The 25,821-nt window shown below is 44.3% G+C and overlaps 1 protein-coding gene across 8 annotated transcripts in view; it reads left to right on the top strand.

Annotated features, from left to right (window-relative positions):
- LOC142590283 (putative sodium-dependent multivitamin transporter) overlaps positions 1 to 25,821 on the top strand; it is a 118,102-nt gene that overhangs the window by 83,577 nt on the left and 8,704 nt on the right. For 6 of the 8 annotated variants that reach the window (XM_075702277.1, XM_075702275.1, XM_075702274.1 and 3 more), the window contains 13 exons: positions 129 to 292; positions 7,389 to 7,649; positions 10,907 to 10,972; positions 11,159 to 11,210; positions 12,604 to 12,671; positions 18,864 to 19,021; positions 21,757 to 21,897; positions 21,988 to 22,117; positions 22,714 to 22,802; positions 23,873 to 23,982; positions 24,389 to 24,456; positions 24,554 to 24,640; positions 25,611 to 25,786. In XM_075702277.1, the coding sequence (XP_075558392.1) occupies positions 129 to 292; positions 7,389 to 7,649; positions 10,907 to 10,972; positions 11,159 to 11,210; positions 12,604 to 12,671; positions 18,864 to 19,021; positions 21,757 to 21,897; positions 21,988 to 22,117; positions 22,714 to 22,802; positions 23,873 to 23,982; positions 24,389 to 24,456; positions 24,554 to 24,640; positions 25,611 to 25,786 (1,570 nt within the window). The remainder of the gene's footprint in view (positions 1 to 128; positions 293 to 7,388; positions 7,650 to 10,906; positions 10,973 to 11,158; positions 11,211 to 12,603; positions 12,672 to 18,863; positions 19,022 to 21,756; positions 21,898 to 21,987; positions 22,118 to 22,713; positions 22,803 to 23,872; positions 23,983 to 24,388; positions 24,457 to 24,553; positions 24,641 to 25,610; positions 25,787 to 25,821) is intronic. The other 2 variants (XM_075702282.1, XM_075702280.1) reach the window with 1 other exon arrangement.

Below are 25,821 nucleotides of genomic sequence, written 5' to 3'. Positions count from 1 at the left end.
ATAATAATAATAATAAACTATTTTTGAGTAAGCGCTTATGTTCCCGTCCTCTGTGTGTCCCATTAGCGGTCTTTTTCCATGTGATTTTCTAATTTCCTGCCCGCTCTCTTTCTATCTCTCACGAACAGCAGATCGATCCCACCGAACATCAAGAAAAACGTCACCACAACACCCAAGAAGCATGTCCTCACAAAAAACTTTGGACACCGCCGACTGTGTCGTATTCGGCGTGCTGACAGCTGTGGGTTACATCGTAGGCATATACTTCTCGTTTTCCAGGCGGCGGCAGAAGGTAAGTCCTCCAGCCGTATCAAAGCAAAGCTTAATAATGAATATTCAGCATGAAATCTGCCACCTGAGCAGATTATCAACAACAAAATAAGTTAATAACACAATAATTACCAAAATAACGAAAAGACGAGCACGAAATAGTACGAGTGGTCATCCTATTGTTTTCCGCATATTCTCCCTATTTTGAATAATAATAATAGCATTTGGCATTTTACGTGCCAAAACCACTTTCTGATTATGAGGCACGCCATAGTGGAGGATTCTGGAAATTTTGACCACCTGGGGTTCTTTAACGTGCACCTAAATCTAAGCACACGGGTGTTTTCGCATTTCGCCCCCATCAAAATGCGGCCGCCGTGGCCGGGATTCGACGCCGCGACCTCGTGCTCAGCAGCCCAACACCATAGCCACTGAGCAACCACGGCGGGTTCCCTATTTTGAGCATGTCTTTTTTTAATACAAGGGACATGTGACTTCAGTCAATGAATGTATATTTAAATGACAGCGTGATCGCAATGATTTACTTCCTTATATAGAGTGTGCTCCGATTGCGTAAGCTATCCATGATAGCAAAGCAAACTGGCTTATGCCTTCATTCTTATATAATGCGCGCAGTTGCTTGCGTCATAGAGAAAGGCCCGAGGGGAGAGCTGGGCTTTTCTTTACTAAACGAAATCGAAGCGGCGTATTACGCGGGACGTTTGGAAAGGCAGTCTGGACTGCATCCCAAAGAGTTCTCGTAGCTTCGCCAATAGAGTCGAAGCTGCTGGCTACATGATCTGTTTGTTGGAGCAAAGACGTGAAAAGCATGCTGCAATTAAGTATACGCAAGTTAGGGAACTACGTTCAGTGCTCCTGACGCTGTCGGAGGCAAGTGTGCGCAGTGTTTTTACAAAACTCCACGCCTACGGATCGCGCAGCTATGCAGCAACGACGCAATGCGAGATCCAGACGCGGGAGAGGGGATAACGCATTCTCGGCATGGATTAACACGTCACTACACTCGCTGGCATCGCGACTCGTTTACTGAGTAAAGAGAGAAACGGAGAGGTGGAGGGAGAGACAGGGAAAACTGTGGTAAGGGACGCGCTTTGCTGCCGAATACCAGGGATGCGTTCGCAGGCACCACGTCGTTGAGGCAGCATCGTTGAGTGCGCTATATTTGGTATGGTCATCGTACAAAAGCAGCAGGAATAAACTATGCTAGAGAAGTATGGGCAGTGTGAAATGCTTCTGCTCACGTTTCTTTTCTTGTTTCCGAAGCATTGCTGTAGTTATGCTTAGGTAAGATAATTGAGATGCAAATTGAGTGTCACGGAGAACCGCAAAAAAAAAAAGCCCGTAAAGTACGTTTATAATAAAGGTAAAGCCATGCAGTATGCATCATTGCTGTTGTGGCATAACAGCGACTCTGTCGTCGCACCCAGGCCATAGAACCCAGCTACCTTCCAGTATTCTTTTCATGAAATTTTTCCGTAGCTTACGCTATCACTATTTCTGGAATGGATATCAAACTTCTCACCTTTTAGCCTACCGTGGCTGCCCGAGACTTTTGTTTTAAAGGCACGCTAAAGGCAAACAGCAACTCGACATGCAGTGCTTAAGTACCATCCTAGAAACCTCGCAACGCTTGTTTTGTGCCACGAAAATACTTAGTTTACCAGAGAATTTCATCTGTAAGTCCTTTGCAAGAATTGCGAGCACACCTTTCCTGCAATTCAAGTCTCCCGCCACCTACGCGGGGGAGTGGTGACGTTGCGCACGCAATCACCACCCGTCGCTACCGTTGGGAAGTAAAACGGCGCCCGACAGAGGGCGGTACGGTGTTTTGCGCGAAGCGCCAAACGCCCGAACATTAGAGAAATCGAACCATGACAGAGCGGTAGATTCGCGGCTGCAGCTGCTTTTATTCCAGTAGCGTGGACCTTTCGGGCATACCGCGAAATCACGCGGGAGTGGAATTATCTGATACTTGCACTTTAATATAATAATAATAATATTTGGGGTTTTACGTGCCAAAACCACTTTCTGATTATGAGGCACGCCGTAGTGGAGGACTCCGGAAATTTTGACCACCTGGGGTTCTTTAATGTGCACCTAAATCTAAGCACACGGGTGTTTTCGCATTTCGCCCCCATCGAAAATGCGGCCGCCGTGGCCGGGATTCGATCCCGCGACCTCGTGCTCAGCAGCCCAACACCATAGCCACTGAGCAACCACGGCGGGTTACTTGCACTTTGTGTGAAGTGGAACGACGCTACTAAACCCCAAAGCGCGGGCGGCGCAGAGTCGAGCGAAAACGAAACCTTTCGGCCGTCCGCGTCGTTTTCAAGGGTAATGTCAATCAGTTTTTCTAGAAATGAGACGGAACTTGACAAGTAGGATTTTTTTTTCGTCCTACATTGCAATACAGAGATGTTTTTATAACCAGTGGTTGAGTACCAGCGACAGAATTTAAATGAGGAGTGTCTTCGTGACCGGGAAAGTACTTGAATGTCCCGGGTGAGGCTCTAATCGTGCCCTGCTTTTAGCCCAGTTTTCCGACTACTAAAGCTCTGTTCGCGATAATATTGACGCCTTAGAGATTCTCCAGTACTATCCTATCGCTATAGGTTCACTTAATATTTGTGTTTAGTGTCCCTTTAGAAGGACGCATTAGCTCGGACGGTGCCATATGTATTTGAACGAAGAAATAGTGTTTGTCGTGATCTGCTGCAACAAATTTGATAAAGTATGTCGCATTAATAAAGTAAAACATTCATCGATCTTATGAACTACATTTGTAATGTAGGCCATGAACGTTATGGAAAAAATTTTGAACATCACCAGAAAAAGAACAATAAAAATAAGAAGAAACACTAGGTTATTAATTTTGCGACCTCGTCACTCAATCACCTTTGACAAACGCCATTCTCTAAACCATTCTCTAAAGCATACAAACTTGATGATATGTACAGCATAATTGATTTATTGTACGCAGAATACAGGCACACCGCAATATACTAGTTACTTTTGAGTAGCACATTTGAAAAACTCTTGAAGGAATAATAAATGCTTTACAGAAGGTCTAGGCCTATATATCACATTCATTTGTCTGTTTTTAAGTGATTTAATAGGTGCTGCTTACCTGGTTCAGTACTGGGCACGGAGTAAGACATTTAGGAGGTGAAACTCCCGGCAGCGCGAGCGAGCGCGGGCGACCAGATAAGGGGCCCTATAACGTAAAACTATTCCAATATGTTTATATTCCATTCTCCTGACGTCAAATTTGCGTAATCACCAACGCAAGCACCAAGCAGTCACCCGCAGGGTTGTCGAACAGACCTATCAAAAGCTCTCCTTGTTCATAGGAGGTCACTTTTGTTTGCTTGAAAAACGAATAACATTGCCTACACTGAGCGGCATGTCGTATCTAATTGGCTGACGAAAGGCGAGGAGCACGCTCAAGTGGAGAGGGATTCGATGGGGCCGAGCCACTGCACTGAAAGTCGATAACCGGATGAAGAGGGTGGTGCCGGCGTCTACGATTGGTCGGCTTTCCCTTACTTAGCTTGTGGTGGCTGGTCGAAAATCGCCGCGGCATGCAACGTAAACTCAAGAATGACGCTAAAACGGACCCTCAGCAAAGAAGAGTCGGCAAAATGAGGGGATAAGCGTGCCGAAAGTGCTCGAAAACGTTACACAGCCACGCAAGAAGTTTTATTATTCGCAAATACACCCATGCTCTCCGGCAGGTGCGAGTAGCCAGGGTCTGAGCGATCGGCGGTAGCCATCTTCTATTCCTTTGGGAACGGAGCATCCTGCGGCTATTCCGAAGAAAATTCAGTTTTGTTCGGTATATTAATGCATCTTCATCGCGGTCACGTCACTTTGACGCGGTGAGTTCTTGCGGTTTTGTGACGTCGCGTGACAGGCAGGCGAAGTGGGTGCGGCCCGAAAACTTTTTACCAATAGCCGAGGGCTAATGGCGAAAAGGGGTCGAATCAGAAATAACTGTTTTTCTTTTTTTCTGTCAAATCCTGCATAATCCGTGTGTACACATTATATCAAATGGGGAGGTATCGCGGTTTTCGTGACGTCGCGTGACAGACAGGTGGAGTGGGAGTGCTCGAAAAAAGTTTTTGAGGAATCGTGAAGGGCTGATAGCAGAATTGGAATAGAAAAGTTCGGAATAGTTTAACGTTATAGCACCAGGTCGCAATTGTTGTATGCGCCGACGGGGCGATATACAGTGGCGGCGCCATGCGGCGCGTCGTAGAAGCCGCAGCGAAAAAAAAAATGCAGCGCCCGGGCACCGGCGCGCTCTCAACGGCGGTAATTTCTTTCCAGGCCGCCAGGCGCCGCCAGCACGATAGCGGCTCCGCAGGCCTGTGACCTTTTCTGGTCGCCGCAAACAGCAGAGTTTCCTCTCCTAAATGTTTCTTGCTCCGTGGTATTGGGTGAGGGATTGGTCACCTTTGTGTTTCAGTTTTTCTAAGTGGCCGATTTTTGACTATATTGGTAGGAAAGTTGAGACTGCAAATAAAGATCCTGCTTTCTTCACTCGGTGGAATTAGTCTATTTCTCCGAAACACAACGCATTTCATTCAAATAGCTTCAGCGCGCTTGTCAAAGGAGAGCATTTCGCATGTATTTGAATAGGGTAACTATTGCTGACGCTGAGGTGGACCTTTTTGCTGAAAGGGTCTTCCTTGCTTAACGTCTGTAAAGGAATTGCATAATGCTGATAACCCTGCGCTGCACTCTGGCGACGTTGGTTTTCGGCCGCCAATCTGAGGGAAAGATACGAGTATGTTCCAGTAGCTGGTTACCTGCCCCACCGTCCGCATGCAGGTTTTGTACTCTGTGTCATATAACTAATGTGACGCGCAGGGTTTTCTGTACAATAGGAACGCTACTGTACAGACAACACAGCCAGACAACATTTGGTGGCTGTTGCCAGCCTGCTCCTCGCTTTTTTTCTTTTGTGTCAAATGTATATATGTTTTAACAACAAACAAGAATAATACAACATTACTTCACTCAAGAGCGACATGCGTGCCTGCAGCTGCGTTCAAGTAGCTTGTATGCGTGTACAGCTCCGGCCGTAAAGGGTACATAAGTGCGCAAAATGCAGTGGTGCGTTCGACTTGAACTAATTGAAACAGTTAACTGCAGGAGCTTTCATTCAGCAGCCAACAATCTATGTAATGGAAGGCGTAGAGGGTTCGTTATTCGCACTAATTACCTACAGTGCACCGCCGTAATGAGGTGCTCGCCTAAATTCGTCTAGGCGACACCAGTCACGTTCCTTGAACCAATTAAGGATTATACGCCCGCCCACGGTGTAAGTGACAAGCTGATCCGATAATGTGGCCGAATACTCTAGCTTTTGCGAGGTCACTTCGGCCGTACTAGATCATAATCGCGCGGTATTGCGATATCGCGTAGTGCGCAAGATATCGCAGCATGCCACGCTTCTCGATTTCCTTCCTCATTATGCGTGCGGTTTGCTCTCATGGAATCAGGAATGACGTCAGACTCGACAGAAGTTTTACCTTCTGCAGTGAAGGCCCCTACCCCGCCGTCGCTATCGCTTTGTAGCAGGCAACGATGCCATCGTAGGTCACCAAGCGGGGAGCACTCCAAAATATATCACACCTATCCCGATGCGAGAACCAATACTTTCCCTTAGCAGGACCGTGCCACGAGTCAAACACGTTACGTGCGTGTCAGAACGACTCAGCAATGTGAACGGTAAACCTGTAGCAGAGCGCGCACGGCCTACAACCGTTCTAGGCACGTCCTGCGCCCGTCCGCATGTCGGTCCTTCATGATTGTGGCGGAAAACCAATGTGCGCACATGGTTGTCAGCATTATGCGAAAATATCTATACCCAAAGCGCTAACACAAGATGCGAAGCAGACAAATTTGAACCTTATGCATTCAACGTAGCCGTGCTCAAGAAAACTGGGTTGGGTAGTATACTCCTCGCAACAAAATTCATGTGCTTGCGAATGTTTGTCCAAATTATACCTTCAGGCTCAGGTCATTTCTTTTGTTTGGCTTGCTTCTCGGGGAATAGTCACGAAAATGGCTGTCGTGTGATAGCTTATGGCGGAAATTGGAACTATATTCCACTCTGTGTCATATACCTTACGCGGCACGCTACACTTTCTGTACAATAGGAATGGTAGCGCAAACAACAGAGCCAGAAAGCATTTGGTTATGATGCCGCTATGCATCCTGTGATGCCTTCGTATGTTTTTCCCTGTTTGTTACAATGAAGGTGCGAAAGGAGATTTAGTCACAGCATCGTGTTGACGGCAACATTTTTCTCTTAAGGATAAAGAAAATTTTAAAATAAAGTCAAAGCAGTCAAGAGGAATGAACAGTAAGGAATTTGTAGCTTCACCCGAAGGCCCAAGCATTTACAGAGCTGGCAAGGTTTAACGTTGTGATGGAGTTCAACAGGTGATGTTCTAACTATAGGCTGGGGCAACTACTCGTCGGCGCAACATACGAGGGTGCGCGCGCCCTAATTTCTGGGACCTTTGAAGGCTTTTGACCACCGTCCTGTAATGACATCGAGCCGAAATCGCGGCGCCAATTCAATTATATTTTTTATTCAGATGAAAGTTAATCACTTTCGGATTGTCAACACTAATCTTGTATTGCACATTTCGTTTGTCTGATATGATTTAGGATAAAAGGCATGCGCTGTGAATTGAACGTGTTATGACTGTTGTTAGCGCTCGGCACTGTGAAAAAATGCTGATTAATAATACAGTAAAGGCCATAAATGTGGTCAGAGCAACTATGTCTTTTAAGTAATATAGCATCCACCTTGCATTTGTTGCATAGATAAAAGCACAGCGTACATATACATAGATGTATACAGAGCATCACGGCGACGGCACAAACTCCCCATGTGTGTCCGTATAATTGCTATCGCAATAAAATACCCGCACACTCAGTATGCCTTCTGTACGCTCCCCTAAAACTCGCAGCACGCATAAGTGAGGCCAGGAGAACATTTCAGACAAAAATGATGATTCGATTTTCAAAATGTTTAAGGAAAAAAAAGAGACTACTACAATCAACATTCTTCGCTTCAGCTGGTGTCCAGTGGTAGCAACGTGGCCGGCGCGGAACTTGAAGCCTTCCTGGGAGGCCACAGTCTCCCGGCTGCAGCCCTGGCCGTATCTGTTCTGGCGTCCGTGGCGAATGGCATGAACGTGGTCGGATTTGTGGGTCACTACTACGCTCATGGGTTCCACGCGCTGTGGATCTTGGTGGGGACTCCACTGGCGACTACCTTTGCGGTTGTTGTGATGGTTCCGCTGCTCTATCGCCTCGGCGTGGCATCGATCTTTCAGGTGAGTGCAACGTCAAAACTGGCCTCTACAACTTGTAAAATGGCTTAATCGCTCGCTTGCCGTAAAGCTGAATTCTCTCGATGAACTTGATCGCGGACGCATCAGTCACTTTACACGTGTCGCGCGTCGGGTTAGTTCACAGCCAGCGTTAGCACTATACAGAAGATGAAAGTGCGGACGGAGCAACCGTCAAGCTCAAAGGCGGTGGAGGCAAAAATCCCAAATGTGATTTGACTTCCCGTCATATGGCGAAGTGCTTTGCGCGGACCGTGGGAGCGGGGGGGAGAGGGTGATATATGATGATGTGACGCGCAATCTGTAAACTCAAATCACGGTTTGCTCGGTCGCCTGAATGTTGTTTAGCTGTCATGGCTTTGCAATACATTAGTAAATTGTGGCTATTAATGACTTGAAACTGGGTAGAGCGTATTGGGAGGGACGCTGTAGGGGAGTGCTTCGAAATCGCTTGAACCGCCTGGAGTACTTTAACGTGCACCCCAAGCGCGGTACACGACAGTCTTTGCATTCCGCGCCCACCGAAATGCAAACGCCGCGGGGCCGGGAGCAGATCCGCGACAATGCATATCAGCGCGATGGCATAGCCACGGAGCCACTTCACAGAGTTTGCATTACATTGCGCGGCAGTGAAATGTACGTTGTCATGTAAGTGATGGTCGATGCTCTTTACTCTTTGCGTAATTTTTTGCTAGTATGTATTTCTCAGTAACAAAATCAATTTAATTTCTTCTAATTGGAATGTGCTAAAGTATCAAGGAAGTGCACGTTGGCGAAGAGGATCGTGGAAACTTGCGAGGAAAATGGGAACCATCTCTCGGTTCGTGACTTATTGGAAGTGCGGAAGGATGGACAATCGTCGGCATGCGCGATCACGGAGGTCCAGAGCCACCTTACGCTACGCGTGTATGCACGCATGGGACATCTTTATTGTCGTATTGCTACTTCACGTCGGCGTTGCTCACTCCGAGAAAGCCAACGCGAATAATATACATCAGACTATACATTACGTATCGATTGCAGCCTCATCTTTTGTAAATTCGTATCGACTGCATTGTTACGGAGCGACAGGGAAACGAGGACGAAGGAGACGCTTCATAGGACGACGAAAACGCCCAGAATGTAGTTCTCTTCAACCTTCTGCGATATTGTTTTATCCATCTTGCGTTTATTTGCTTCTCTTCTGCCTCCTGTTTCCTGCGCAGTATGGTTCTCTATAAAAATAGAACACTCTAGCTTCTCGTACTTGGAATGGGTGGTCAAGCTTCCCTGTACAAGAATTGTCTAATGACACTGAAGGAACTGCGTGCGTGCGAGTTTGCGGTAATTTTTTAGCCGGACTGACTTGATAACGCCCACATAAATACCACCGAGTGAGGCGGCTGATTTCCAAGTTTTCGCCAGTTTTGAGCAGCCGGACCCATGTGTCGCATAACCACAAGCATTTAGGCCTCTAGAAACGCGCCTGCACACATTCCGTAACGTAAAGCTACCTCAGCGTCCTTTGTCGAGTGAACCTATCGACCGTAATCAAGACCAAGTGCGAAGGAAACGCAATAAACTGGCTCTCCCTATAAGTATGCTGGGTTGGTGTGAAACTCTACCTAATAATTGTTGTCGTTGAACATTGTATATTGAACGCTACCCTGCAGTATATATAGCTGCCATATTGCAAGTGGGAACGTAAGCATGTCACACATGAGTAGAGCATGAGCGCTACAGTTTACATAATACCACTGTATACGTGCACTTTAATTCATGGGGGCGAAAAATTACAAAACCCCTGAATCACCACTGAACACCAGTCACAAATTATAAACTGTTCCACTTTTGAGAAAAATAAATATATGTAAATGGAGACATCGTAATATCCGTCGAGTTGGACATCTTACCACTCACGTAACTGATACTGAGAACAAAAAATGTTAGTCGTTGCTTGACGCCTAAGTCATTTGCTGTTACATGCTGATTAACTGTGGCTCTGTATGGGGGGGGGGGGGAGGAGAGGTCAGATGTTTTTGTAAACTGTCTTGGGATATGTGGCTTTGTTATACTTTATTTATTTGGGCATACTGCATGCCCGTCACGGCCAGAGCAGGAAGGGGCAAATAAATGGGTCAGTAGTAGAAGGTACACAAAATTAGTTATTTACCGTGTTGAAAATTCCATGCATTAAATTAAGTTCATAAAATAGTCAATGTTATCAGAACACGCAACATCGTTAGGCAAGTTGTTCGAGTGGAAGATAGCGAACGAAAAAAAGAAGTATTTATGAGCGTTAACATGACTTAATTGCTGGCGGATTGTTTTGGAATGATTTAGTCTCGATGGGTGCTTGTAAGAGTCTCGCAGGTAAACAGAACGTGTTATGTTGAAATGACCAAGGTATATTTGATGAATGAATTTCAGTGGTTAACTTATCATTCTCCGCAAAAGTGGGTTAAGGTTTGCAACTGCGAGCAAACTGAAGCATTAGAGTGCCTTGAGTAATCCGAGTTTATAAATCTGACTGCTAGGTTTTATATGCGGTGTATTTTATTAATGAGATATTTCTGATGTGGACTGCAGATTAAATGGACCAACTCTAAGCATGGCCTTATTAGTGTCTTGTAACAATGTAGTTTGACACGTGGCGATGCAGTACGTAATTTCCTTCTCAAGAACCACACCTCTCGCTCAGATTTTTGATGTAAGGCTAACATACGAGGCTCGCAGTTGTGGAGAAACTCGCATAGTGAGTTACTGTGGTTTCTGTCTTTTCGCGATATGTTCACACATATATTTAATAACGCAGTGCGTCAAAGCTAGTGAAGCACCGCCAGCAACAGCAGAAACGGTGCAACGTAAGAACGGGACGAGGCCGTCCAGTACCGCCTGACACTTGTCGTCATGCCTCGGCGTAGAAACCGCTTTTCGTACTACGTAGCGCAGCGAAGGGGTGGGTGTGCGGAGTACGTAAGCACCGTACGAGAGAATAGCTGCCGCTAAACCTGGTCGTAGTCGTTACCAGGAGGCGCTGCCACGCTCATTAGAACACGTGACCCGATTGTTTTTATTGTCGTTCCCCGAAAACGTACTGATTTCCGCGAAATCAACGTCGTTCTCCGTCTCATCGCTGCACCATTTCTGCCGTCGTTGCTTCACCAGCTTTGACACACCGTGTAATACTGCATCAGCATGCAGGTGGCGTGCAGTGTGTTTACTAACCTTTTTTTCGTCGTTTTCTTTTCCATGACTTGAAGTATCTTCGTATGCGTTTCGACAACAAGGTCGGAATCACGGCGAGCATCGTCTATTTCGTCCTAAGCGTAAGAGCAATCAATTTAAAGTAGTTTTTTTTTTCTTTTTAGCAGCTAAGCTTGGGTCCGAAGTTTTACATTCGTTGTAAGCTGGGAGGGGTAGCAAATGAGGCCGGCGATGCTTGTGAAAGCACTGCATGCAGACTCTGTCAAGACGCAGCAGTGCCGAAATCAGAAACCATGTCATATTTTCAGCAAACACTTGGCGCCGTGGGAATCTATAGTGCTGCGATTGGATTGGCTACAAGTACGTACTAGTTATTCATCACACCCTCTGATTTCTGCTTAAACAAAAGCCTAAACTTCACACCTTTTCTAGCAATTGCTAAAGGTCTTTTCAATTAGCTAAGTGCACATACAGAGAGGCCTGCTTCAAGACACCCGCGGCACATAAATTGAATACACAGTCTTCGTCAATGCTTCGCTGTTAGTGTGTAACTCCAAAAACACAATTATATGATTTAAAAATAAATAAAAATCGTGTTCCTAAAGTTGGCTATATCATGCTGAATGGAAAAACGGCACAGCGCAAAAAAGACAGGGACACGGGAGAGCAACACGCGCTGAGCGCTGACTTACAACGGTTTCGCTGTTTGCGTGTCGCTCTGTCGTGTCCCTGTATGTTTTCCGCCGTGTCCTTTTTCCAAAGAATCACCAACAAGCCCAAGCTTCCACGCTAAGTCGCATCATGCTCAAGCGGAGAATTTTCCTTCATTTACCTGGATACTGCCAGTCGGAGGGCCTCATCATACCATCTGAGGATTTGGTACGACCTCGTATTCTTGAGGAACGTGAATAACGCGACAGCACGAAAGACGAGCCTAATCAAAGAAATTAGTGCTAGTCTTGTGTCTTTTTCTTTCTTTAATGGCCTGGCTTGCCAGGTTGCAAACTGTGGGAAGGAAAATGCATATCAGGATATTCCCGTTTTATGCGGATACCACACCAGTCGTATCTGAAATCTGTTGTTCGTAAGGCACTGTTGATAGGCTTTCTGGTTGGTCGGTCCTCATATTCTTTCTCTTGGTCGTTGTACTATCTGCTAGGCCGTATTCTTGCCTGAAATCCGAAGAACGAGCTACCTCAACCGGGAACTCGCAGCAATAAATTCTCTCACGAAAAGCGAGGGTGGAATACCGCATGTTCTTGCTTGAATCTTTGTTGATATGAGACCTTTATCTTATTTTGCTTTTTTTGTCAATGACTGGTTGAAAGCGAGATATTAATTCAACATTATTTTTCCACCAAGGAGGGCTGTGGTAAAAACCTGTTATCGCGGCTGATGGGCATGGTGCGCTGAAAATAAAAAAAGAGAATTTTCATTTTCGCGCGTTTCGTTATTATTATTTTGAACAGAATAAATCGCATTGTGATCGGGAGATGTCGGGAATTTTTCCAACGGAAGATCTAACCATATCAATTGAAAACGTGTAAGTTGGTTTGCTAATTTAAGGCTAAATACAGATGTTTACGTGAGCGCTCAGAGTTCAATCGCGGCTGGTGCCTGTATGGGCAAATCAAAATTAGAGCATGTGTAAAATACTTTATCCAATTATAATGTTCATCCATTAAAACGTCGAATCGGCGTACTGTACAAGTGGTGCATGGTCATAATTTACAATTTTTTGTACCGTTTTCAGTGCTCTCTGTTCCGCTGTTGTATTCCAACATCGCAATTGGCCTCGCGGGAACAATTTACACAGCCTTGGTAAGTATGCATATTATTTGAAACTGAAAAAGAGGCCTATCGGAGCTTATTGTACAATCATTCCAGCGTCACAAAGTGTACCGTTGCATTTTATCGCACCATTTTAGAATACCTTTATGTCAGATGCTTCACCATCCGTAGTCATCTTGCATTGATGATTTTACGTACTCTAGTAAAGTAAAAGCCGAGTCATTTAGGAATGATTTGTGCGTCAGAACCATTGAAGCTGTGAGAGACACAGAAGTTTCCCAATAGTTTGTTTACACACTTAGAGCTCTTTCTTTACCTCGATGAGCACGTTTATATTGTCCCGTAGTAGTGACGGTGAAGAAAGCAGCCAAAACTGGGAATGAGGAAGCTGACGTTGTATAGGGCGAACTTGTGCCCTCAAAACCGGGTTTCACTCAAAGAACGGCGACAGCGGCGAACGCAGTCGGCGATCGTCGAAAATCCGATCAGCGTGTCAAGCGTGCCGGCTTTTATACATCAGTCGTCGAATGTTCCAGACTACTAACTGGGACCCGCGTGCCTTCCACAAAGTTCTACATTATTCGCGTCGCGCACACATGCGATCCGATTACACAAGGTTCGGTCACAGACAGCGGATGGAAGCGTCGATAACATTCCAGAAACTTCCGATACATGCACGCGCGTTCTGAGCTCTGCGATAACATTCGTTAGGTGGTGAAACGTGTCGCCCGATAAAGAAAAACAAGCACACGTGTCAATATTAGTCTTACGTAGATACGTTACCTAAAATTTTATGCTGTAAAGCTCTGTTCACGTGCCGCCGCTAAGATCTATTGACATGTCGGAATATAAGTGTTTGAGCATATTGTCATAGCGTCCGGGCTGGAGCGTAGAATCAAATTAATGTTGGAGGGAAGAATTAGGCTCTCTCAGATTCCCGCACCGCCAAAGCATCACAAACGCCATGTGGCGCCATGTTATAGGTGTAAATGAAAACACTTTCGCCTCTGCATTGCCCTCTATAGACTTAGCAGCGTTATAAAAATATTGCTGGCTTCAAGAGTTAAGTCACAAGATTTCCAAGGCTTTCACTCAGCGTTGTATGGGAGTAAACAGTGGCTCGTCCACGATTTATTTCTTGCTGTCACGATACAGAGGAAGAAGAAGACGCGAATCTGAATCAAAGAGGGTTGTCTGTGCTGGTCTGGGCGCTACTACTCTGTTTTGAAATCGTAGTAACATGCCGTGTAAGTCAGCGGTGCAAGGAGCACATCCCCTTCAGTCACGGCGTACACGTTTGTGGACGCGACTTACTTTTGCCATAACTGTGCAGTGGTTGCAAGGAATAGACATCGAACATTACATTTTCAGTGAATCGAAGATTCTGCTCTTATAAAGTGCACCCCTTTCACTTCTGAGTGACATGATCAAAGAGTTCTCGCTGCTGATGAGCAAGAGCTGACTGGTTTTGTATGCATTGCTTCAGATGACCGCTTTGGTGAAGGCACAACCGTCGTTGACGGGTCGTTTGTAATGGGAGGTTGCGGTAGTTATTGCGAAATATTTTTTCGCCTTTTTGTAATGCTGGCACCCAATAATTAACCTGTGCATGTAATTCGAGTAGGTGATTCAATATTTTTAATTAAGAAACATAGCATGGCTGACTGTAGAATATATGCATTTTTAATTACTATGTAATTATGATGGGTCTCTATAAAATGCACCCGGTCATTCTCATCCCACCTTGACTAGGTTTCTGTGGAATCTCCAGCATCTTGGCAATAAAGTATGCAAATTTGATGCATTTATTGACAGTTCTTCGTAATTCGTTACTGAAGGGAATATGAGCAGTGGGCCTAATGTATCACTTATTACTCAGAACTAAATCTTTGTATAACGCGGTGGTAGTTATCGCGTTTGGAACAGTTCTTGCTTTAGCACTAGGGCGGCGGGAACATCCGAATTCTGATGAACACTAAATTGCTTTAAGGTAAAAGACAAGATATGCCTACTTCTATAAAGTGCTCGCGGCTCTGACATATGGAAATTGTGTGCAGCGTCAATATCTTGAAAAGAAAGACATGCAAATCTCAGGCAACGTTGCAATTTCAGTGACGTGAAGTAAGCTTGAGTTAGCGAGGTACCAGCAGCAGCGCTCAGCTATCAGCGGGATGAGGCCGAGTACGATGTAAGATGCTTGTATGAAGAATAATGTTTGTGATAGCCGTATTGCACAAAGAAGTACGACACGCATCTAAATACGTTTAAAACTCCATATCCCTTGTGTCAAATTGGCACATTCATTCGAGGGCATTGTCCAAGAATGGGTACGTAACAAGGGACCCAAGTTTTCTACTTGGCCAGACAGCGACCAGGACATACCCAGTGGCCGAAGCTCTCTACATATTCAAAAATATATCCCTGAATATAAAGATGACTAACGAAAAACCGCGCTAAAGGAGGGACGAGACAAGCTTTGCTTTCAAATGTTCTGGTGCATTCTTATTCCTGTGACGGTTCGCCGTGTTTTCGTAACAGTCTGTTGCCGCCTACGTGCAGTCTGTGGGTCCGCACTCGCCATCGCCGAATAGCAGCTTAACTTTGACAAGTGAGATTTAAGACACGCATACTCGAGCGTTGGTAGATGCAAACGATTCTTTTAACTTGGTTGATCTGTATTATTGGGTTTCTATTCCCAGATAATTGAGCCTTTTGCATGAGGGTAGAAGATTGTACAACATTTCTTTTATGTTCTCACTTAATACACGTATTTACCTTAATATTTCTGTCGGCTTCCAGCCTGCTTGGCATCATCACGAAGGCTGCTAACTCCCTAGTGGACGTAGTCAGGACATGGTTTCTAAACAACGCAGTCACACTTCATTCTGCTTATGTGTAGAGGGGAGTTTCATTTCATTTCATTTTATTACCTTAAAGACCCCTTGCGGGGTATTGCATAAGGGGTGGGTGTACAAGAATACAGGAGGTTGGCCACAATGTTATTTTACAAAAAGAACACTTGTTACTTTTTCCATGAAGGCAGATGAGGTAGCGAAGGCGGTGACGTGGTGGGGAAGGCCGTTCCAGTCTTTAGCTGTGCGATGAAAGATGATGACGAACAGGTGACAGTGCGTGCACTAATGCGAGCAACATTTAGTGGGTGGCCTGCACGCAACGATATGTGTGAAGGTGGTAAAATGTTAGGTGCGTGGCGAAGCGAACTGGTGTAGAATTTATGGAATAATGATAAGCTCGTGATACGGCGACGGTGCGCTAGTGTGTCCAAACCAGACTCTAATTGTAATGGTGATACGCTGATATTATATGAGTATGACGATTGAATGTATCTTACGGCACCATTCTGTATGGATTCTAATGCGTTGCTGAGATAAATCTGGTGAGGATGCCATATGGGTGATGTGTATTCGAGTTTTGGCCTAACAAGTGTTTTATGTGCTAGTAATTTTACCTATTGAGGTGTATTGCGGAAGTTGCGTTTCAGAAATCCCAAGGTTTTGTTAGCACAAGATATGATGCTAGTTACATGCGAGCACCAGTTGAAATCATCGTAATACCTAGGAACCTAATTGAGTTTAGAGTCTCGATTGGGATGTCATTAATTGTGTAGAGAAAGTCATGTCGATGACGGCTGCGGGAAATTGACATAGATTTACATTTATTTGTGTTTAGGACGATTAAGCAGTAATCACGCCAGGCTGTAATGTTATTCAGGTCATTTTGGAGATAAATGTAGTAATTACTGTTAGTGATAGTTCTAAAGACAACGCAGTCATCAGCAAAAATACGAATCTGAAAGGAAACATGCAATAGAAGATCGTTAATGTATATTAGGAACAGGAGGGGACCTAAAACTGAACCTTGGGGTACGCCTTATGTGACGGGAAGAAATTCAGAGGTAGTATTGTTAACACTGAGGGACTGTGATGGGTTACTAAGATATTCTTTTATCCATGTCAGGACATTGGGGTGAAAGTTGAAGCGAGAAAGTTTTAATAATAAGCGTTGATATGCTATTTTATCAAGCGCCTTTAATGTTAAATTCGTTCGCCCCCTCCTCGTGGCTCACGGTGCTTCACGTGGTCATTGTCCCCGTCCGAGGACATATTGCAGTAAGGGAGGCAGACTCACAAATATGTAGATTTACTTTAAAAAAATATGTGAGATACATTGCCTACTTGCGGCCCATTATTAGCTCGCTCGCACCCGTCACTTAATGCTGCACACTCGTTTGATATCCATTGGGAACTGGGACGTTACAATAATTTAACTCTTGTCGCTGAAATTCTACCAATAAGCTCTTATACGTAGCATGCCTTTCTTTAAGTAGGCGACACCACGAACAATCCACACTATGGAGGCAATTTTTTACAGTGTAACAAACAGCCCAACACTAAAAGCAATTACACATGGCTATGGTGATTGGAATTCACACATCTCGGAGCACCTGACCTGGCGCAACAGTATGCTCAGTAAGCACAAAAATAGCTCCACGAGCAACTAACGCCCGACCTGCCGTGGAATTCTTATTTGCGCGCGACGTTGCCGCCAGGGCTCTTTTTACACACATATGCTTGCTCGACTGCGTCAACTGTTGATGTATCTGCCAAACCGCAAGGGGATTGCCCGCTACCCCCTCCCCCCCCCCCAACCCTGAGTAGGCCCTACGTTTGTGTTAGACGCCAGAGCGTGCCCATAGGCTTGCACGCGACGTACGCTCGGTGAGGCGGCTGCTTGGCCTCCCGTTAGTTATATTTGTCTATAATATGTCCAGATATCTTAAGCAGGGCAACAGAATTACGTCACCCCCGGCACTCTCTGGCTCAAAGATTACTTCGCGGGCGAGTAGGTGTTTACTGTAAGATTTTCGAGCGCGAAAATTCAGGAGATAAAAATTCAGTGAAAGGAAAACCAGTGTAACGCTTGTCTTTCTGTTTCCCCCTTTTTTCTTTCTGTCTCTCTCTCCCTCTCTTTTTGCCCCATTTCAACGGATGTCTTTTTGTTTGCTTTCTGTTTTCTTTCTGGTTATCATCATCATCCATCACAGTACTTTCACTCCCCTTCCCTCTTCCCCAGTGCAGAGTAACTGACTGGAGCGCACTAGCTCAGGTCGACCTCTCTGTCTTTCCTGTCAATAAATTCTATTCTATTCTGTTTCGGTTGGCTCTTTCCTTTCATAAGTTCTTTTTTTTTTCTGAATTTTCGCGCTACAAAATCAGGTCCCTCTCTCGAAGAGCAGTACACTTGAAAAAAAAGGAATGACTTGCCGTTGTCTGCGAAAGAAAAAAACAACAACCTGTGCGCAGGTAATGCATGTGTCCCTTGGGTTTTAACGCAGGTGCATTAGATGCGTGTAAAGTGGTTTATGTCAATGAACTTAACTAGGGGGTTTCTCTCATGTTTAGGCAACATAAGGAACTACGATGTTCTGTCAAAACATACGTTGAATGAAACTGTGCAGTCAGTTGTCTTTAAATACGTAGTATACACCACATAGGATGATCCTGCGAACTTGAGGAAAGAGTTCGCTCCAATAAATGGTGACAAGCACAAAAAGAAGCAAGTATTCAATTTGGTTAGTAGCTGATGCTTGCGCATGCGCTAGAAATTATTGAATGGTACTGTTTTAAGCAATATCAGCTCATTTAAGCAATATAGCGCGTGAAGACTGCCACAACCACGGCTTAGTAAAGGTTTCAGTGATTAATTTTTTGTGTACTTCAGCACATGAGTATTCAGGACAATGGGTAATAAGAGCTCCCTGGATATTAAATTGCACAGATTTCATAAAGCTCTCAGTTGATCTTCTATCCCTGCATGCATCCGACATTTATTTAACGCAGAATATGTATGCTGCGTAAGTAAACTGTCTAGGGCACCTTTAAACGTCTTACGAGTAATTATCATTTGAAACGCGTCTTTGTCATGATTTAAGCTTTTGGAGAAAGCTTCTTGTTGAAATATTTGCTGTCAGAATTTTCCTTGGTTAAGGGCATACGATTCTCGCATACCTTTGTTTACTGCCACATAATATGTAGCAATGACAATGTCACGGGAGGTTAACTGCATGCCCTTTAGCAAAGAGGCGATATTACCGTAAATGGCAGTGCTGTAAATGACATAAGTAAAAAAGTTGAGAAACCTAGTAAAGTTAAATGGTGGTGGCATATTTATTACCTTCTGGTGCTTTTACTTTCCATTTAGGGTGGACTTCGCGGCGTTGTCTGGGCGGACTGCGTACAAGCACTCGTTATGTTCATAGCGCCGTTGACAATTATTGCGAAGGTCATTTACGACTCTGGTCGTGTGGATCCACCGCTGAGACCCATGCGTGATCTCAATGTTACAGAGTACATGTTCAGGTGAGATATGTGTAGAACGCTAAGAGTGTTTGACACATCATTAGAATGTGAAAATAGTTGCACCTTTGGATCGCCAATAGGGAAGCTTTCTTTTTTTGTACATGTGACTGGTGTGCTTGCCCAAGGTGACTCTCAATATGCCAGTTCATTTCATTCAATAAAATCGCCAAATGTTTATTCTGAATGAGTGCATCTTTTTTGCTTATTTACCTTTTAATAACTGAATATGCAGTATTTGATGTCGCAGGCCGTCAGATCAATTGTGTTAACACTTAGAGAAATTTGTGTATAAGCAGAAATTAATTTCGGTCATATATGACCACTCAAGCATTGACCTAAAGTAATACTTGAGCGGTCATACGAGGGCGGACCAGAAAGTCCTTGCGCCTATTTTTTATTAGCCATAATAAGGTATATACAGGTAATCTCAAATATACGTACTATTCTACGTACGTTACATTATTTTTCCACATGGTCCTCTCACCAGTTCAGCAATAAATTCTAGACACCCTGTTATGCAAGTCCTTTTGCGTACTCACGACACCACCACCAGGAAGTTCTCAAAGCGAGACACCTTTACCCATACGTGGGCTGCATTTCCCTGTGGATTTCGTTGGGCGTTCGTTTCTTGCTCCATAGAACACGAATCACAATTTTTTGCTCGCACGCCGTGGCCGTGTAAAGTACAACCGCCATCTTCAGCAACTGAGAGCAGCGCCGTGCCGTGAAGCTACCGCCAGGTAATGCCGGGCCCGTCCAAGAACGGTCCACCGCTGGGAATCGTTATGTTGACTTCGCGTTTACAACAGTAATTTGACTAAAAAAACAGGTGCGAGGACATTTGCAGTTGCTCTTGCATATGACCGCTCAAGTAAGGCATTCGCAAAATGTTAATTAAAATATAAAATTTTTGCAATTTGTAACTAAATGCTATAAGCGAATTTTTCAAACTATCTAAACATAAATCGTCACAGTTGACAATCAGAATTTGTTCTAGTAATGTAGCCCAATAATGGGAACTGTATTGTTGCGAAATATGCAAAATGAAGGAAGTATATGTGTCGTCAAAAATTGAAGTGGATCATTTGCGCATAGCAGTTATATATAGGTGAGTTTGCTACACGACCTCCTATAGTTTGGACAGGTCGCTTGCTGTGCAAATAACGATTCCATGAGTGCGTACATACGTACACCGCGTAACACTTGCAATTGCAGCATGAAGTGTAGAGTCATTATACTTTATTTTTAGCGCATATAGTAGAAGTGCTGAAGAGTCGAAAAACTAGTCAGTTCAAAATCAACAAAGGGACTGACAGAGGGAATAACACACTGTGGCATAAAGTTTATAAACAGGGATAAGGTGCCTCAGAAAGACTGGCCAACGCTTCGATAGGAGGACCTATCTTTGTCAAAGGCGGCCTGGTCGTCCTCGGAATGTTAGTCTTAAACGCTTAGTGCAGTGACCGCACATGCGGGTGTTGTCGCTCGCGGCTGGTTTTAAAGGGAGAGACTTCCGAGGAAACGGGCACTGTCGTCCGACGTCTGTGAGCTTCGTTCCCGTTCCCGTTCGTGTGAGCTTCGTTTGGGAACGAAGCTCACAGACGTCGGACGACAGCGCTCGTTTCCTATGAAGTCTCTCCCTTTAAAACCAGCCGCGAGCGACAGCACCCCCACGTGACGTCACTGCACTAACCGTTTAAAGCTAACATGCCGAGCATGACGGGGCTGCCTTTGACGAAGATAGGTCCTCCTATCGAAACGTCGGCCAACCTTTCTGAGGCACCTTATCCCTGCTTACAAACTTTGTACCATAGTCAGTTCAAAGTATTTAATCTTTCTATCATAAAGAAAAACGCTTGTGAAGAAAGGACTTCTCTAAGGAAAAGGTCCCATGCTAAAATTAAAGTAGAAAGGGTTTAGGATTCAGTGTTTGGCCACCAAAATAGTGATATTTAACTTATTAGGCTAATTTCTCAGTAACTAAACAAAATGCATAGCATTAGTGGCTTTTTCACATGGCCGCTTACAGTGTCTCATGAATAGTAGGGCTCTTTCCTTTATTATGCGAAGATGTTGCCAAATCAACGCTTTATCAATAATAGCCATCAATGTTCTTACTGTTCGCCTAATCAATGATTGAGCATGCCTATTGCCAATTTACATTAATGGAATGCTATGCTAGTCGATGCTAGTGACACGGCGAGCAAGTTGAAAATGTTGTTTGATCAGATCCCATGGGTCGATAATGTTTAAAATATAGACGCAATACGTAAAAAATTAAAAGCAGCATTTTCTGATTAATACATTTTTCGTAGAAATGAGATGAATTGATCTGCGAAGGCAACAAACACCAATATATCTCGGCCAACCATTGTCCTATGACATCGTTCTCGCATAGAGAAAGCTACTTGGCAAGAGCTATTTGTTTCTTATCTGTCCTTATGCAGCTATAAGGAAGTTCACGAAAACAACATTTATAAGAAGGAAACGCGAACGGCAATAAGTTAAGAGTCTTGATTTTTTATGACCTTAATATCTGCACTTTCCTGATGATGTACGTAGCTGGGACACCCTATCAAATCAAATGTCACCGCCGCAAAGCGATAAATGTGAGTGGCTTACAAAGTTGACCCGATTTCTTTTTTCACATTACTACTTTAACACAGCCCGAAATAACATGACCTTAATGTGGCCTTTTTTATCTACTTCATTGAAACTATTTTTAATTTCCCCAGAGCAAACTTGGATTTGACGCTCGACGAAAACATATGGAGTTGCTTCATTGGGGGCCTGCCGTACATTTTTGTGCGCGTAGGATTCGACCAAATGGTTGTCCAGAGATTTATGGCAGCGAGGTCTGTACAAGATGCCAAGAGGTACCTGCGTTTGTGTCCTTATTTATTTTACGAAAAAAGATTATTCCACAGAGCTTCGCGCAAAAAATAAAATATTTTGTATTTTTCCAGGATCGCGATCGCCAGTTCGGTGTTCGTGGTCTTCTTTTTCTTTCTAGTTGGAGTTGCTGGCGGGACAGTAATTTATTGGTACAGAGACTGCGACCCACTCCTGTCTGGCGCTATCAAGAGCTATGATCAGGTAACTCGGGTTGATGGGGGTGATACCTCTTGGAACGTGGACGCTAAAAAAGGAAAACTCTAAGGTAGCAGAAAGCTGCTATAATAAATATTCTACCAAGAATAAACAAAAAACGCTGCGCTGAACATAATTTGTAATATTGAGTGATTATGGCTCTGCGCCTTACGTAATTCGACAACAGAGATATGGATTCAGTAAACAGAATAAAGTAATAAATATGCTCTATCTAAGATGACCCAAGTAGACGAAACCTTCTATATCTCTGAATATAACGACAGAGAAACATTTTGCAAAGGTGTCAGTGTAAGCGAGCGGTGAACAGTTTTACTTCTTTGTGAGCGCCTATCATAACCCAACAATCCGAAAGAAAGAGCTTAGACGTATAACATTAGTATGGACTGTGTTTAAATATACTCCAAGTTCATGACAATTGGATATTCACGACTGCAAACTATAGAGAGTGGGCGTTTTCTTTATTAACTATGCTATGACGTGTGGTATGCTACAGCATTATGAGTGGTCGTTGCCGTTCTTCAAAATCACCATACGGCTCCGTGTATTGACATAACATAAATTGCAAGTCCTCTGCCTTTCAGGTTGTGCCTTACTACTTAAAAGAAAGCCTTTCGGAGGTCACAGCACTGCGGGGTCTATTTCTCGCTGGACTCCTAGGCGCTACTACAAGGTGAGCGGGTCGACTGAAATTCCGTAGTTTTGAAATCAGGAGCGTTTTAAGAATCATAAACTATGCTTGTTATTGCCAGCAAGATCTTACTATTTAGGATATCTTCTCTACACACTATATTCTGTTTTTGCTATTTAAACTGCAGCGTAATGCAGAATTGACGTGAGAATAATAAGCATGACAGAATGGCGTGACAGGGCTCGAATGTTTTCGAGCACCTAGTCCACCTGGAAGGACAACGCAATGATTTCATGCTCCAAGTAAGAGGAAATCTGTTACCTTACCAGTGTGAATGCACGAGTTTTAGACAAAGGTAGATACAAAAGCAGACGAGGGACAAAAGGATTAACCGAAGGACATCTGTTGGCTGCCTTGTACTGAGAAAAGGGACACCATATTGTGCAGCAAACTGTGACTTTGCACTGTGTCGGGTTCTCCGTCTCAGTGGGGGCATTGACATTGTTCATGACTATGTTGCACCTTCACAGACTGTACGCCAGCCCTATACAGGCGGTTTCATTTTCTTCGTTCTTCGCGAGTATTAAGTATTATCATAGGAGCTGGTGGGCTAAATACGTAGCAAGCTTGTAGAAATTATGCACTCTTTTTCGTGCTATCGGTGCACGGCAAATTAATGAACACGATGTGGTCAAAATTGAACAAAAGCGCCAACTTCCAGGACCCCACGAAACCATCTCCCCTAGTATTGGTGTTGTTTCACGATGTTAGCAGCCATGAATAAGTAAGTAAATATGGATCTTTTGTTTTAAGCATCTCGAAGAGCTGCTGTAGATTGTTTCTAATTGCCGAGGGAAATATGTGCAGCACGTTCCGCGCTGTCCCATCCAGAAAATCTCTGAATGGGGGCTCTCAAGTCCTCCTATGTCATGGTATGCGTCCTCTCTAAAAAAGAACGCGTCAAAGAAATACGGAAGCGTCATAGGTTTAACAGGAATAATGGAGGGCTCCATTAGTGAGAACGAGAGCAATAAACAACGAGGGACGCGGTTTGAGTAAATCATGCCCCAAATCCCTGGTTACCAACATATAAATATTGATCTTTGTTGCAGCACGGTTTCATCAGTTGTCAATTCTCATGCGGCCACATTTTACATCGACGTTATTGCACCATACTACAGAGTATCGGAGGGGAAGGCCTTGATTGTAATGCGGCTGCTTGGTACGTGGAACTTTTCTTCACTTCTTTCGAATGGCCCTTTTCAGCGTTGTCTCCATGAAAGGCTATGAATATGTTCACCTTTATATGGATAACGGAAGAAAGCCAAGGATGGAGAAAAGACTGGGACGATTGTTTCTCAGAATTATTGGCATTTTTGGGTCAATAATGGAACGTAGGCATTCATTGAAAAAAAGAATAAGACAGTGATAAGCATGATGCCATGAAGGAAACACACACCTACTTCCGCAGTTAGAGACGTAGTGCCCATTTTCTTTCAGTACATTCAGTAGTTTCTGTTCTGAAACACTACTGTTAGGTTATCGGTGAAATTCAGTACCCTCAAACTGCACAGTTCTCTACCCTCTTTCAAAATTACTCACTAATGCAAGTTTTTTTTTCATTTCAGCGTTTGCTAGCGGTACGATCATGACACTTTTTGCAATCGCAGTGCCCTCTATTGGTACCGCAACTAGGGTTCGTCATCTTTACTTCCTCTTTTCCTTTAGACTCTTGTGTTTTGACGCTTGAGGGCGCTTCGTCCAGTCTTATGTCTTCGTTTTTTTGCCCTCAGCTGTTCTTAAACTTCTATGCCTCCGCTTCGGGACCGTTCGCAGCGCTTGTCATTCTGGCTGTCTCGAGTCCATGGGTCAATGCGAAGGTTCGTGGCTTTTCTATACGTAAATGAATATTGTTTCTGCACATTATTTGTCTATTACTAATGCAGTATTTTACCTGCGCACAGAAATGTGTAAGGGAAGTGTTAACCACGGAGCAAGGACTTGTAGCGAGCGCGCACTTCCAGGCACATTTGGAGGCTCCTCATCGCTGCAGCGCTCTTGAAATGCATAAAGAATTTTCCGTTTCATTTTTCAGACGATTCCAATGTGTTTTGCTCAAGCTTTTCAGTATTCGTCACGGATGTTTCGCGAGAGGGAACAGAACAAAGTACATTCGATATTTACTGATAGCTCGAATGTCAAGTGCAGTAAAATTGCAAGGCAATGCTGAAACAGTTGTAAGGCCTGAAAATATGAAGGGGGAATTACTGCTTTTGTGACCTCTCTATTTGCTGTTGCTTTGTTTCTGGTGTAAAGTACCGTGATGTTTTGTTTCTGGGTACTTATATAGAGCTTAAAGGCCGCCTGTTTTACGAACTTTATACCACAGTGTGCTATTCCATCTGTCAGCCCCTTTCTTGTTTTTGGGGTATAAGGGAATATATAGAGAAATCTGGTGATTGTATTAATATCGAAACGTCAAGTATTATGTGCCATTTGTGCTCTATTCTGCAATGAGGTCAGCAGTATCTTAATGTAAATGCGTATGCACATAAGGTGTACAGGGTCGTCCACTTTAAACGGGCACGGCTGCTTAATACTCAAGCAATCATGCGAGCTTCGATTTGGCCTGAAATCTAGGAGAGTAACACTAATTTCCTACTACGTATGCGAATTCATCTCTATAAAAACTCATTTATTCCACGAAGTATACGATATATCGATGTTAAACTGGCAAGAATAGTAACGAAGGGTTTCCGCTGAAAAGACACGATCGTGCACATTGCAGTGCGCTACATTGAAGTTATGCTTCGTGCGTTTCACTGTATATGGGGTCCTCTCGCATCGCAGGGTGCCGCGTGGGCGAGCGTGGTCGTTTGCGCGCTCCAGCTGTGGCACGCGGTGGGCAGGAGCTTGTCCAGTGTGGTGAAGCCGCCCGTGTTTCCTGGAACGCTCGACAGGTGCCCGGCACCAGAAAACATGACCGCCGAAATAGCGAGGAATCTGTACACTGTGGACGCACAGAGGTACGAGGCTTTTGGTATTGATGGCGTGATTGAGA

Source organism: Dermacentor variabilis, chromosome 8, assembly GCF_050947875.1.
Source record: "Dermacentor variabilis isolate Ectoservices chromosome 8, ASM5094787v1, whole genome shotgun sequence".
In the NCBI taxonomy this organism is placed as follows: Eukaryota; Metazoa; Arthropoda; class Arachnida; order Ixodida; family Ixodidae; genus Dermacentor; species Dermacentor variabilis.
The sequence above is the reverse complement of the archived record's forward strand: the minus strand, read 5'-3'. Positions and strand labels throughout refer to the sequence as shown.